At 52.2% G+C, this 11,326-nt stretch overlaps 4 protein-coding genes across 4 annotated transcripts; 2 read left to right on the forward strand and 2 right to left on the reverse strand.

Moving 5' to 3' along the window:
- Positions 1–739: 739 nt before the first annotated feature.
- Positions 740–2,582, forward strand: PUNSTDRAFT_143499 (uncharacterized protein; the record flags this gene model as incomplete). Its single annotated transcript, XM_007383416.1, has 11 exons — positions 740–799; positions 856–918; positions 977–1,181; positions 1,235–1,274; positions 1,325–1,354; positions 1,405–1,550; positions 1,610–1,665; positions 1,720–1,762; positions 1,820–1,954; positions 2,015–2,125; positions 2,186–2,582. The coding sequence occupies 11 exons, from the start codon at positions 740–742 to the stop codon at positions 2,422–2,424; spliced, it is 1,128 nt and encodes a 375-aa protein (XP_007383478.1). The 3' UTR covers positions 2,425–2,582.
- Positions 2,583–3,036: 454 nt separating this feature from the next.
- PUNSTDRAFT_86813 (uncharacterized protein) lies at positions 3,037–4,256 on the reverse strand (the record flags this gene model as incomplete). Its single annotated transcript, XM_007383417.1, has 4 exons — positions 3,037–3,329; positions 3,386–3,723; positions 3,780–4,097; positions 4,162–4,256. Coding segments are annotated over 4 exons (925 nt in total), but the record flags the coding sequence as incomplete, so codon positions are not given.
- A 3,071-nt stretch (positions 4,257–7,327) lies between these two features.
- Positions 7,328–8,679, forward strand: PUNSTDRAFT_133964 (uncharacterized protein; the record flags this gene model as incomplete). The annotated part of the gene is made up of 4 exons (XM_007383418.1): positions 7,328–7,442; positions 7,504–7,993; positions 8,053–8,397; positions 8,457–8,679. 4 exons carry the CDS (start codon positions 7,328–7,330, stop codon positions 8,677–8,679), a joined length of 1,173 nt encoding a protein of 390 aa, XP_007383480.1.
- A 203-nt stretch (positions 8,680–8,882) lies between these two features.
- On the reverse strand, positions 8,883–10,566 carry PUNSTDRAFT_133965 (uncharacterized protein; the record flags this gene model as incomplete). Its single annotated transcript, XM_007383419.1, has 11 exons — positions 8,883–9,201; positions 9,257–9,330; positions 9,380–9,442; positions 9,497–9,518; positions 9,576–9,735; positions 9,788–9,907; positions 10,008–10,077; positions 10,136–10,258; positions 10,316–10,362; positions 10,397–10,452; positions 10,508–10,566. 11 exons carry the CDS (start codon positions 10,564–10,566, stop codon positions 8,883–8,885), a joined length of 1,113 nt encoding a protein of 370 aa, XP_007383481.1.
- Positions 10,567–11,326: the final 760 nt, after the last annotated feature.

An 11,326-nucleotide genomic window follows, 5' to 3' on the forward strand; every position in this document is an offset into this window, starting at 1 on the left:
GATCACGGCGCGAAACGTCTTCTCGCAGTCTTCTGCCAAGTTTTTTTAGCGATGCACCCAGGTTCTTCCCGATGCCACGGTCAATATCGCGACCGACCGGCTGCTGGCAGACGGAGGCGCTTACGCCGGTCATTTTGCACAGGATCTACGTCGTTGCTGAACGAGTTGGGGAGCCCTGTAGCCTGATATACGACAAGCCACGGAGTCACTGCTTATAACTACGGTTTCTATTGACTTGGCGATGGGAACACCTCGCCGCACGTCGAGGTACCCGCACGTCACGCAACCGGCCGCGCAATCCTGCTTCCTTCGCAGTTCACGTCAAGCCACAGGCTTGCGCGGCTTTTTGCCCGAGCATGCAGCGCAGCGCCTTCGGACGGACCCATATGGGGTAAAGGGCTAGGAAGAAGTAACGAAACCCAGCGATGAAAGATCATGACCTTTGCCCGATATCAACAAGTCCTTTCTATAGCTCTCTCGTATTTACTGGTCAACGCCACACAAGTGCAGTCGCTCATCCTACGGAAGCTGTTGGCACCGGACTTCGCGCTGATTGGCTCTCCGGAGCTATCTCGTAAACGATGCCCGATAGAAGGTCTAGATGGACTCGATCATCGAAGGTGCCTGCGATCGACCCATCCTTCTCTGAGAACCGAGAGCACGTTAGCGTGCAAGATGAAATGCCGACCATATAGGCCGGGACTCGTAGGGTTGTACGACGGATTTTCTCCTGCCCTCCATGGAAAACGACACCAGCCTACCAGGAACCCTGGACGATTCAGAACGGGCGGGTTTGGCGGTATGTGCGCTTTGCTGACCGCGAAAATGCACCTAATCGTTTTCGTTCTGTGGCAGATCATAGGTGTCGCCGGCCTCTGCTCCGCCATATGCTCGTTCTCGTTGTTGAGCTACCTGCTGGTGAGTGTGTCGTGGCGTAGCTTGTGACGAGCGCGAAATTTTGCTAATGTGTGTTCAGTTCATCAATGGACATTACCCGTCCAGCTGGCGAATACAGCGGAGCCCACTGGCGACGGGCATTCGCGAGTTTTGCGCCAATGCGATGGGTCGATACCTCATGTCATTGATGGTCTCCGACTTCATCCAAGGTACCGCGTTCGCCGCCAATGTCCGGTGGGCCCAGAGGCGCGGCGTAGTGCAAGACTCGGTATGCAAGTTCCAAGGTAGGACGATAAGTCGTCGTCGCGGTGTGTTCCGGTGCTGACGACCATGCAAGGCATTCTATCGCAGGTTGGCGACATGGGAATACCTCTATGGTGCGTCTACTTCTTCTTCGAACTGCACACTGCTCATCCCCGAACAATAGGTCGTTGGTCATAGCTGTCCACACGTTCTGGTATGTTCCAGATGTTGAGTATGTTTTCCACCTCTGAGCTTCTCTTGCAGCCTCCTCTATATGAAACGGAAACCTGCGCCTTGGATTGCAATTGTTGTTCTGCCCGTCGTGTGGGCATTTGACATTGCGATGCCGCTCATCGGAACTATCGGACTCGAAGGACGTTTGAAGCGAGGGTCTTTCTGGGGCCCATCCGGTACGAGAGACCGACCTTTGGGAATAGGAACCTCGCTTCTGACGTTGGCACCCAAACAGGAGCATGGTGCTGGGTAGCCGATAATTATCGGTTTTACCGTATAGCGTTCTTCTATGTGAGATATCGTCGGTGGCGGTCGTCCATTAGTTTAAGCTGATATTCAGTATAGGCATGGGTCTTCCTCACACTCTCCTTCTCCGTCATCATCTATAGTGAGTTGGCGGTGAAGGTCGAACGTTTTGATGCTCATCATTGTTATCTTTACGCAGCTTTGATTTACCTCAAGTTCACTGGCATTTTCCACGGCACTCCTATACGTTCAGTACCTTCCAGCGTGAGCGAACAGACAATAATCACGCATCGCATGGTCAAGATCGCCCGGCGGCTGATGTGGTATCCGATCAGTTAGTGCTCCACACATGAGATAGCTGGCGTGAAATCAAAAGTACTAACGGAGAACCAAGTGTACATGGTCATTGTTGTTCCTGTGACTATCTGTCGTCTCGGAAGTCTTGCAGGCTGGGATGCACCGTTTGGTCTTTACGTATTCGCAGGTGTATGTTTCGCCAGCTCCGGTACGCCACATCACCTCCATGTACTTCGTCGACATAACTGACCTAAACCATCCCTCACAGGCACGATTAACTCCTTCCTGTTCCTGTTCACCCGACACTCTTTCATTCTGGATCGGGTCCGCCCCCGCATCCAGATTTCGACGCATCAAGTGACCGTGGTAGACGACGGCGAAGGCAACACGCGGACAAAACACTCCCAGGAATATACCGATCTCGATATGTCCTCTCTCTCCACCTCCACCACGGCCTGTAGATACGAGCTCAATTTCGACGGACATTCGGGGCATCAGTCGAAGTAAACTTGACACGTGCGTCCCAGCTTCTAGCCAAAAAGAATTGTTCGATGCAGTAGCCCCCGAAACTGTCTTTCCGCTCTCATATCGCACGTCGCTCTTGCTTTGCTATCGAATCTTACTTTATAAACGTAGTATTACTACATTACACTCGTTTATGTACCACCACAAGCTGTATAGCACACGATACAGTATATATCGATGGCAATGGACATGGGCTTCTGTCGCTGCATGCATTCGCCCATAGCCAGACGTTATCGGAAGGTAAAAGGCATTGGCTGATCTTCGTCGCATAAGGTTCGAGTACAGCAGCGAAGAGATAAGTCTTGCTCTATGTGGTCAGATGCCATACGGCAGTCCCATCTGGCTGCGGCTGCGTTCGTGGTGGTAACTGCGTAGAAGAAGACCTGAGGGCAACTGGTCAATGAAATCCGCAGCTTGGGAAACGGCAACTGCGAAGGGGGCCTGGATCATGAAGGTAGCTTGATCGGCGCTGTCGCACGACTCTGGGATGAGAAAGGGCTCTGATGGATACTTTACCACAGCCTTCCAGTATCTAACAGGACTGCCCAGCGTAGCCTTCGCCTTTGCGATGATCGTTGCACGCAATGATGATATGATTAAGCATGATAACACGGCTGCATCGGACTAGGAAAATGACTATATTCTGCTTGTAGCCAGTCACTCGCTGAAGAAACCTGTCGAAAGCTCGTGCAGGGACTCACACTACCATAATTTTAACTGCTTTGCTCGACAGGCTGTTCCGTTTCTCTCGATTGAGGCTGCCCGCCCATCTTCACTGAAACCTCGTTTGCATGACGCAAGAGATCTGCGGAGACGGGAACACGTTGAGCGGCCAAAATACGAGGGAGAATGCGTGTATGAAAGACATGGCGAGCTGCCGTTCCACCCTGCACAGGAAGCAAAGGTGAGGGTTGATACAAACAACCTTGTGGGTGACACGTACGTGTTGGTGGAATATGCCGCCGATGATTGCCTCTACGGTCGTCCCCGTCACTTTGTAAAAGCCGACGGTGCCTCTCCACACCTTCTTCCCATCTTCACCGAACTGTGGCCTCCTCCGGTCGTCGAACTCGTCTCCCGGCTCTCGATGCGCACCCGCACCTGCTTCCGGAGGCGTCCACCGCACGACGCGGCCAAGCTGCCAGTCGACACCCACGAATTCGCCGAGGCAGTAGGTGTTCAAGACGCGTTCCGCAACCTCTTCAGCGTTGACGTGTTTGCCTTCCGGTCGAGGGGCGGAGGCGAGAAAGGTGTGCATATATGCCGCAAGAACCCGTCTGCCTTTGCATCACGAGTGATGAGAGGAGAAAATAGCAGCACGAGGAGCGTTCGCATACCTATGAAGCTAAACCGGGCGTTATGCCCATTCACCGCATCTCGATGACTCGCGTGCGTGAGCACCCGCCGCGCCAACTCCTGAGGAAACTGAAGTGGAGAGAACAGTGACTCCAAATGTTGGACGAGGAGAGGAGCGCGCGATGGTGCGTCCGGTCGCGGGTATTGCTGGTTTACGGAATGGGTCGCCGTGCGCGGATATGAGTCGGCGTGTTGAACGTATGCACGTTGCCTCTCCGGAACCTGTTCAGGTTTGTGCGCGAGCTGCGCTTGCGCTTGCTGTACGGTACATGATGAATGGATACACCGCCGGGTAAAACCTAGAGAGCAACGTTGCACCCAGCTCAGCACCAAGGTCCGGCGAGGAATGCGAGAACGACTCACCGGAAGCTGTCCGAGGCGGCGCAAGTGCGTTCACGACCGGTGCCTTCTCAATGGCCCTCAGCGAAACATTCAAGCAGCGAAAGCTTTGGGCCATTGGAGACAACTATACGGTGAAGTCGGGACACGACGAGAGCGGACAGCAGCAAAAATCCAGGCCCTTACGGCAGACTCCGACTCCGACACGCGACGCGAACTCCGACTACCTGTTCTCCGACGACGAACATGTTACTTATTCTCATTCCTGTGGTCCACTGTACATCTATGCAAGAACAAGCCTTACGAAAGTTCGATGCAAGATAGAAGGTCATGCATGGAATTCCTCCTCGGCAGGGGGCGGAGCATCCACCTATCTAGCATCGCGCCATGTCTGAGCGTACAGTAGTGATGAACGCTCACGACTCAGTCGTGAACGTGGGGAGCGGCGGCAAAGGTCGCATGTGTCGCAGCATGTATATCGGCGTCGCAATATCGGCATGGCGATTTTTCTCATCAATCGGTCGCTGTACGCGGCGCATGAATATTCGTGTGAGTAAACATGCATTTTGATGGGACGTCATTGCCAGAAGACGAACCTCGGGCCCACGAGACTTTCCGTCTGCCGGGCTGGTATTCCACGTAGAAGTCGTCGCAGGAGACCTCATTCGACTCTTCCCGCCGAGATCCGGTGATCCACGCTCGCTGAAACGTGGAAGAGTCAATGATCCTTGTTCTTGCCTAAGAGAGTTCCGGTAGTTCATCCTGTTTCCTCGTTAGTCATGCTGCATTGAACCACAGATGCGTATCTCAGTAGCTTACATGGCTAGCATGCTGTTAATGTAGATTTTAGACGTCATCACCTGCAATGCTAGGAAAGCGGAGTAATGGTCGGTAACGAGTAGCTGAGAGAAGTTAGCGAGCTTCAACTAATGAGCACTAAGATTATTTGGCAGCGTACGATGAGTGCGGAGAAATGGAAGACGCTAAAGCAAGCGATACACTCAACCGGTTGATATGAAACAAGCGGATAAGTTAAAGGCGACTTACCTTGTGAACAGGCCAGAAACAATGGCATAGATTATCAAAGTATGGATGAATGATTCGTTGCTGGGAAAGAGCCGTGCGATGAGTACTGCTTCCAGGCACGAAGATAGACCGAGTGTGTCATACCCCAGCTCCCTTACTCGCGCCTGCCGAAGGAACAGGCATATCGCGGTTGTGAGAAGAATGTCGGTTACGGGCTGTACGACGGTGGCGGCCAGCAATGCATCCTTAGAGGATGAAACCACTTCACTGGCTGGATCATACGTGTGAAGAATGCGTGCGTACTGTGAGACCGATTGACCGTATGTTCAACACGTATACATTGGCACTAATGTTAGTGGGAGCATGATCAGCTCTGATCGCTACGGCCAAGACATCACATATGCTTACACTCTGGCCGCTGAGACTGGTGTCAACGTGCACGGCACGGGTCAAAACCATGTTTGATGATATGCTGCCTCGAGGACGTACACAAGGAAGCAACTACGGGCACCGAGTTAGGGAAGAATGCTGATTAAGATCGAATGACTTACCCCATGACCCCGCTACGGCAGCAGCCTGATGGAACGACCTCAACTTAGTGATAGTCGACCAATCATACCTGTAGGACTCACTGCCGCAGCTAGCCAGATGCGCCTGTGTATGAAGACTTGCAACATATCATAGTCAGCTCAGTGTGAGACTCGCGGCCAACATCAATCATTAGTACCTTTCCACATTTGTAGAGCGTAGACCGTCTGCACAGCAGGTATCAGAATCAACTAAAGCCAGAATCAGGCCATGCTCTAAGGTAGTGAATAGCGCCCTACAGTTAAAACAAATTCGAGCTAGAAATATTATTGTTAAGACAATTGTTAATAGTGCATCTTGACAGGTAAGAAGACGGTACCTTTAGACTCCTGTATTTGTTCGTGAGTGAAATGCGACATCTTCGATTCAATCTCATGCGTACCACACATCAATGTCAAGAGCGTCGTGATGGTTGTGCCATAGGGTTTCAATGGTGTAGAATTGGGTCGCGTGTGCCACCAAGATGAAGATGACAATATCCAAAGCGCCCAGCACTAGTAACTGAGATTGAAGATGTCCATGGTCAGATTGCCCGAACGAAGATACGGGAGGCTTACCTTGGCTCGAGTAAACAGATGATCGTGTGTAAACCGGGTCATGTACACGCACAGCTGTACGATGGTCAAACCGGCGAGCACCGCGGCAAACAAGAGTCCGATGAACAAGGCCGTTAGCGCGTCCTTGTCAAAAGCGCCGATGTAGTCCGCAAACGCGTCCATATGCTTGGAAGAATGTTTCATGGTTCCAGCCGGGTAATCGCAACTGCCGCCCGCGGTCGAGAAGAGGAATAGGGCGAGGCGGGTAGTGGCTTCATCGCCGCAGGTACACGGGACTCGTCTAGTACTGCTCTGCGTCTGCCAATATTAGCCCGTGTCGGTACACTGGTGACTAGCCCTGATGCAATCGTCCGGCGACCTCATCACGGAGATTACCCGATGGCGAGTGAGCGCTGACTGCAGCAGGCTATATTTGCGGTCCAGTGAGAGGCCCGAGGAAATAAGGGTCGGAGTTTGCCAGTTCAAGGCCAGTGATGCACGGTCTATTGGCCATATCGACTACCGAGTGGAGGAGACGTTACTCTCGGTCGTTACGAATAGCCCGCAAATTCTCGCAGACGTCAGTTTCTGAGAGTGTATAACATCACGAGCTTTGTCAATAGCTGCAGCGTGGATTCAGATATGGGATACCGATGTCTACCATTTTGCTCCGCAAAGGCCGAGTATTTGAAGAGAAGCATCCAATTTGCGATCAAGCGTAGTGACGCACAGAACGGGGGCGCGGAACAGGGCTGCGCGCATGGACACACACCGTCCGAAGCGGAAGTTTCTGTGGGATCAAGAAGAGTTCGGAGCGCGCAGGAGCGCGCGCCCGCGGATTTCTCACGATCGCAGGACAGCGTTCTTGTTACTACCGTGGCAGTAGCGGGCACTCCAGGCGATAAGCATGGTCTTTGTCAAACCACCTACCTACCTACCTACCACCACCACCTCAACGCTCTCAACACACGAGCATTCTTCCTAACAATGAACTGGTGGTTGAATAGCTCACTGTGCCCGTTGAGACTCGTTGGTTCGCGATGATTTCATTCCTCGTCGTCTGTGCAAGTAGTGACGCCCACCGTGTAGCCGATTTCTCTTTGGTGTTCTCATTCCCGGCGCTGTTCTACCACATTCACAAGCATGGAGTTGATAGTACGTCTTGCGCTGATGCCGAACCTATGCACGAGTCTCACCGCGCCGTTATTTCTTTCAGACGTCTCTTTCGAGACGCAGGTGTTGCAATTCATCACATTCCTGCTGCGCTACTGGGATATCTTCTACTTCGAGCAGACCAACTACAACGGTGTTTACAAGACACTCTACCTGTTCTGGGCGTACGCCACCATTATGATACTATTCGGTCAGCGCCGTAGATGCCAGACTCTGGACGGTGTCAAACCCACTCCTTTTCAAACCCGTCGCGTTCTCCCTCTTCTCGCCCCATGCCTTCTGTTAGGCTTTGTCAACAACTACGGTCCTACCATGTCGTTGAACGACTTCTTCCGCGAGAGTTCCCGGCGCTTCGTCTTCCTCAGCGAAACCGCCTGGGCCATGTCGATCTACCTGCACGTTGTCGCATTCATACCCCAGTTCCAGCAGCTCGTCATCGCAGCGCGCACAACTCGGATTGAAACTACAATGATGGTGTACCTGGTCTCGGTTTTCCTGTTCAGGGCGCTGTATCTCCCGCACTGGTTCATCCGGTGAGCAGCTACACTTGTATCGTGTAGGCTTGGCTAACAAAAGTTTTGGTCACGTACAGTTATCTGGATCAAGGCATGCTCGACCCTCTTGCACTCTCTGCTGGTGTCGTCCAAACAGTAGTGTTCATGGTAGGAGGCCTCCTTATAGTTACCAACAACAGACGTGCTCTCCCTGGATCCGACTCAGAGCTGGGCACGCCGCTCCTCGATGAGGGAGAGACGCTGTCCAAGGGCTCAATCGACATTGCTCTCTCGGAGAAGACTCCTGTTGTCCCTGAAGATTCTCCACGGACGCCGAGCCTTACCGATGCCCTGGCCTACCTCGACCAGGTCAAGGCCGAGCTCAACAACCCAGTGGAATACAACAAGTTCCTCATTCTCATGCAGAAATTCAGGAGCGGGAAGTGAGTTTCAGCCCGCGACATTCGTCAGTGTTTGCTTGCTCACATTTCGTCGTGCACAGTTTGGACACCTCGGGCATGATCGACGAGATCATCGTGCTTTTCAACAGCCATCCTTCCCTCATCCTGGCCTTCAACACGTTCCTGCCCTCCGGCTACTACATTGTCCTCGCAGTGGGTGGTCTGCATGTTGTAGTCAACACACCACAGGGCACTTCCACGTTCGCCATTGGTGCTGCCTTGATCACTGGCGACCACCAGTGCCAATGCGCCGCTTGCGTGTAAACAGGTGCGGACATGACTCTGGTCTCCTGTCTATGTGCGCTCTCGTTCTCTGAAGGCTGTTCGGTGACTTTCTTGTCGTGTTGTGTTCTGTGTCTCAGTTCGTCGGAATTGCTAATGTGATACAGATCCGAAGTGGAGTGTACATGTACTAGTTCTATGCGATAAGATCGTGGATGTACGGTATTCAGAAGGGGTATAAATAGTTACGGCATCTCTCGCGGTTCCCCACCCCGAGGTCTACGGAAGTCTACCATAGGTATGACCTCTTCTTCGTCACGACGGGTATATATCTCCGTATTCCTCTGTATAGCAGCGAAGCCTGCCGGAGTACGGGGCCGATATCGATCCCTGCCATCGTTGAGCTGCTCATTCGTTCGCGCGTGCCCTGTTGGATAAGCACGGCCGCTCCATGAGATTCGTCGGCTTTCACGGGCTTTACCGAGGTCGTGCGGAACCGAGGGATGGCTGGTGCTGGACGCCTGCGGATCGCTGGCATGGAAATTACGAAGATTCAGGACGACCCTGTGCATAATTCAGAACTCTATTGCTAGAGATATCGATCAATGGGTACACTCACCGATTAATCATGATTGATGTCATAATTTCTGAGAATGGGGCGAAGAACGGTTTCAAAGATTCTTCGGATACACTCTGATGATCATTGTGAGTACAGCAGCGAGGCGGTAGCAAGAACACGTACCAAATAGACAACCACGTTAAGAAGGTTCGCAGAGAAAATTGCGAAGAAGTACACAATGCCATCCTATGGACAAGTTGCTTAGAACAAGATTAGAGGGCATTCATAGTGGATCATTACGCGAAGGAAAAGCTGCATAAAACTACGAATGATCAGTGCGCCAATTCGATACGCGGTAGATCAGACGCGGGTGACGTACGGCATCTTTGAACCCCGACTAACGTGCGTTTTTGCCCACCATAAAGTCAGGATGAAGATAACACTATCGGTCACTAAAGGCGCAATCCATAGTCCTGAGAATAGTTGTGTTTGCCCCACAAGGATGCATCCCGGAGCACCAGGGATGACGGCCTGTACCGCTGTAGCGCTGATTAGCAGAAGATAGCGAGAGAATGCGTTGAATTCACTTACCGAAGCTCTTCGCAAGGACGTAGGACTGTACTGCTATCTGCGAGCAAAACACGAGTGATAGTAGCCCCAGTGCGATGCGACTGCCTCCATAAAGCGCATAGACGCGGAGTATCATGATGACTGGACAACGGGAGACCTTCAGCCGTCCATTGCTTGATCCTTGGCTATCCACTCACGCTCGCAAACAGCAGTAACAGTGACGAGGCCAGCACCCTCGTACCGCACAAAGCGTTTACACCTATGAGCGAGTCAAATCTTGCATCTTCCGATGATACTTGATACACGCACGTCTATGAATAGGCATTGGTGATTATTGAACAGACCTTTCCGGCGCGCATGAAAGCTCACCTCCAGAGGCCATTCGGCAGGGAATCCTACCATGACGACGATGAGCTCAAGGGGCGTGAGATATCGGTTGATCATAAAGAAGACAGTTGCGGAAGTCCATGGTCGATTCCATATGGTTTCGATCTGTGATGTATCACGGGATGAGTGAGCAAAACATACCTGCTCATGAGGGTGTCATACCTCTTGATTAAGCGTTAGCACTTGCCAATGGAGGGTGTTAAATGGACCTGAATGCAAGATCGGTATCAGACTCATACTTACGATGATCATATATCAAGACTGTGTAAAGTCCGGCTTGAAACCTGCTTGCGGTCTGCCTATGAAATGACGTGAATGAAGGTAGCCCAGACATCCTTTGGTGAGAGGACGCACAGATTCTCCTGAAACGCCAGTAAAAGCGCGGACATGGCCGACGAGTTCAGTCCATCCATAGTGAATCGTTATCTAGGAGCCTGCGGGCCAGCTCGCAGTACTGCAGGACGGGCAGGGAAGCCAAAGAGGAATAAGGCAACACCCTCATGGCGCTGAAGCGAGCTGCAATATGTACTGTCTGCAGCGTCCCATAGATGCGAGCAACTCTGATACACTCGCAGAAGATCACAAGGCACTGCCCAATACGGATCATTTTATCACCGGAAGGAGGGACGAGAGCAATGCTCACCAGTGGTAAAGTTGATGCGGCACACAAAGCTTGAAACGACGAGAAGCGCGTCTTCACCGTAACTTAGCGCGCCCGCAGTGCTTCATGAGCGGAAGAAGTTGCTCTTGCAGCGCGTTCATCAAACCCACATCCCACACCGAGCTCCTCAACCCACTGCTAGCCGTCCGGCGACAGAACCTAAGTTCGGATCAAAATCCTTGAAGGAGTGGGAGTGATGTCAGCTTCATTCAAGCAATGGCTTCAATTCAGTCCAGCATACGCACGCGCCTATGATCAAGGGCACAGTCATGATGCCGTGGTCTGTGGTTATTTTCTCACAAAAATTCTCACGAATTTGCTTCGAGATGTTTGCGAGTTGAAGATGCATACTTATCCGAGGCAACCGCGAATCCAGCTACTGGCCACGGAGCTAGCGATCGTGTTTAGCCCAAGATTCGGAGAGGTTTATGCAGGGTATGACTCGATGGAACTTTGGAAGGCAAACGTGGGCGGATGGAGACTTGCGAATAGATAGTGGGGGATAAACCGGC

Source organism: Punctularia strigosozonata (genome assembly GCF_000264995.1).
Source record: "Punctularia strigosozonata HHB-11173 SS5 unplaced genomic scaffold PUNSTscaffold_6, whole genome shotgun sequence".
Classification (NCBI taxonomy): Eukaryota; Fungi; Basidiomycota; class Agaricomycetes; order Corticiales; family Punctulariaceae; genus Punctularia; species Punctularia strigosozonata.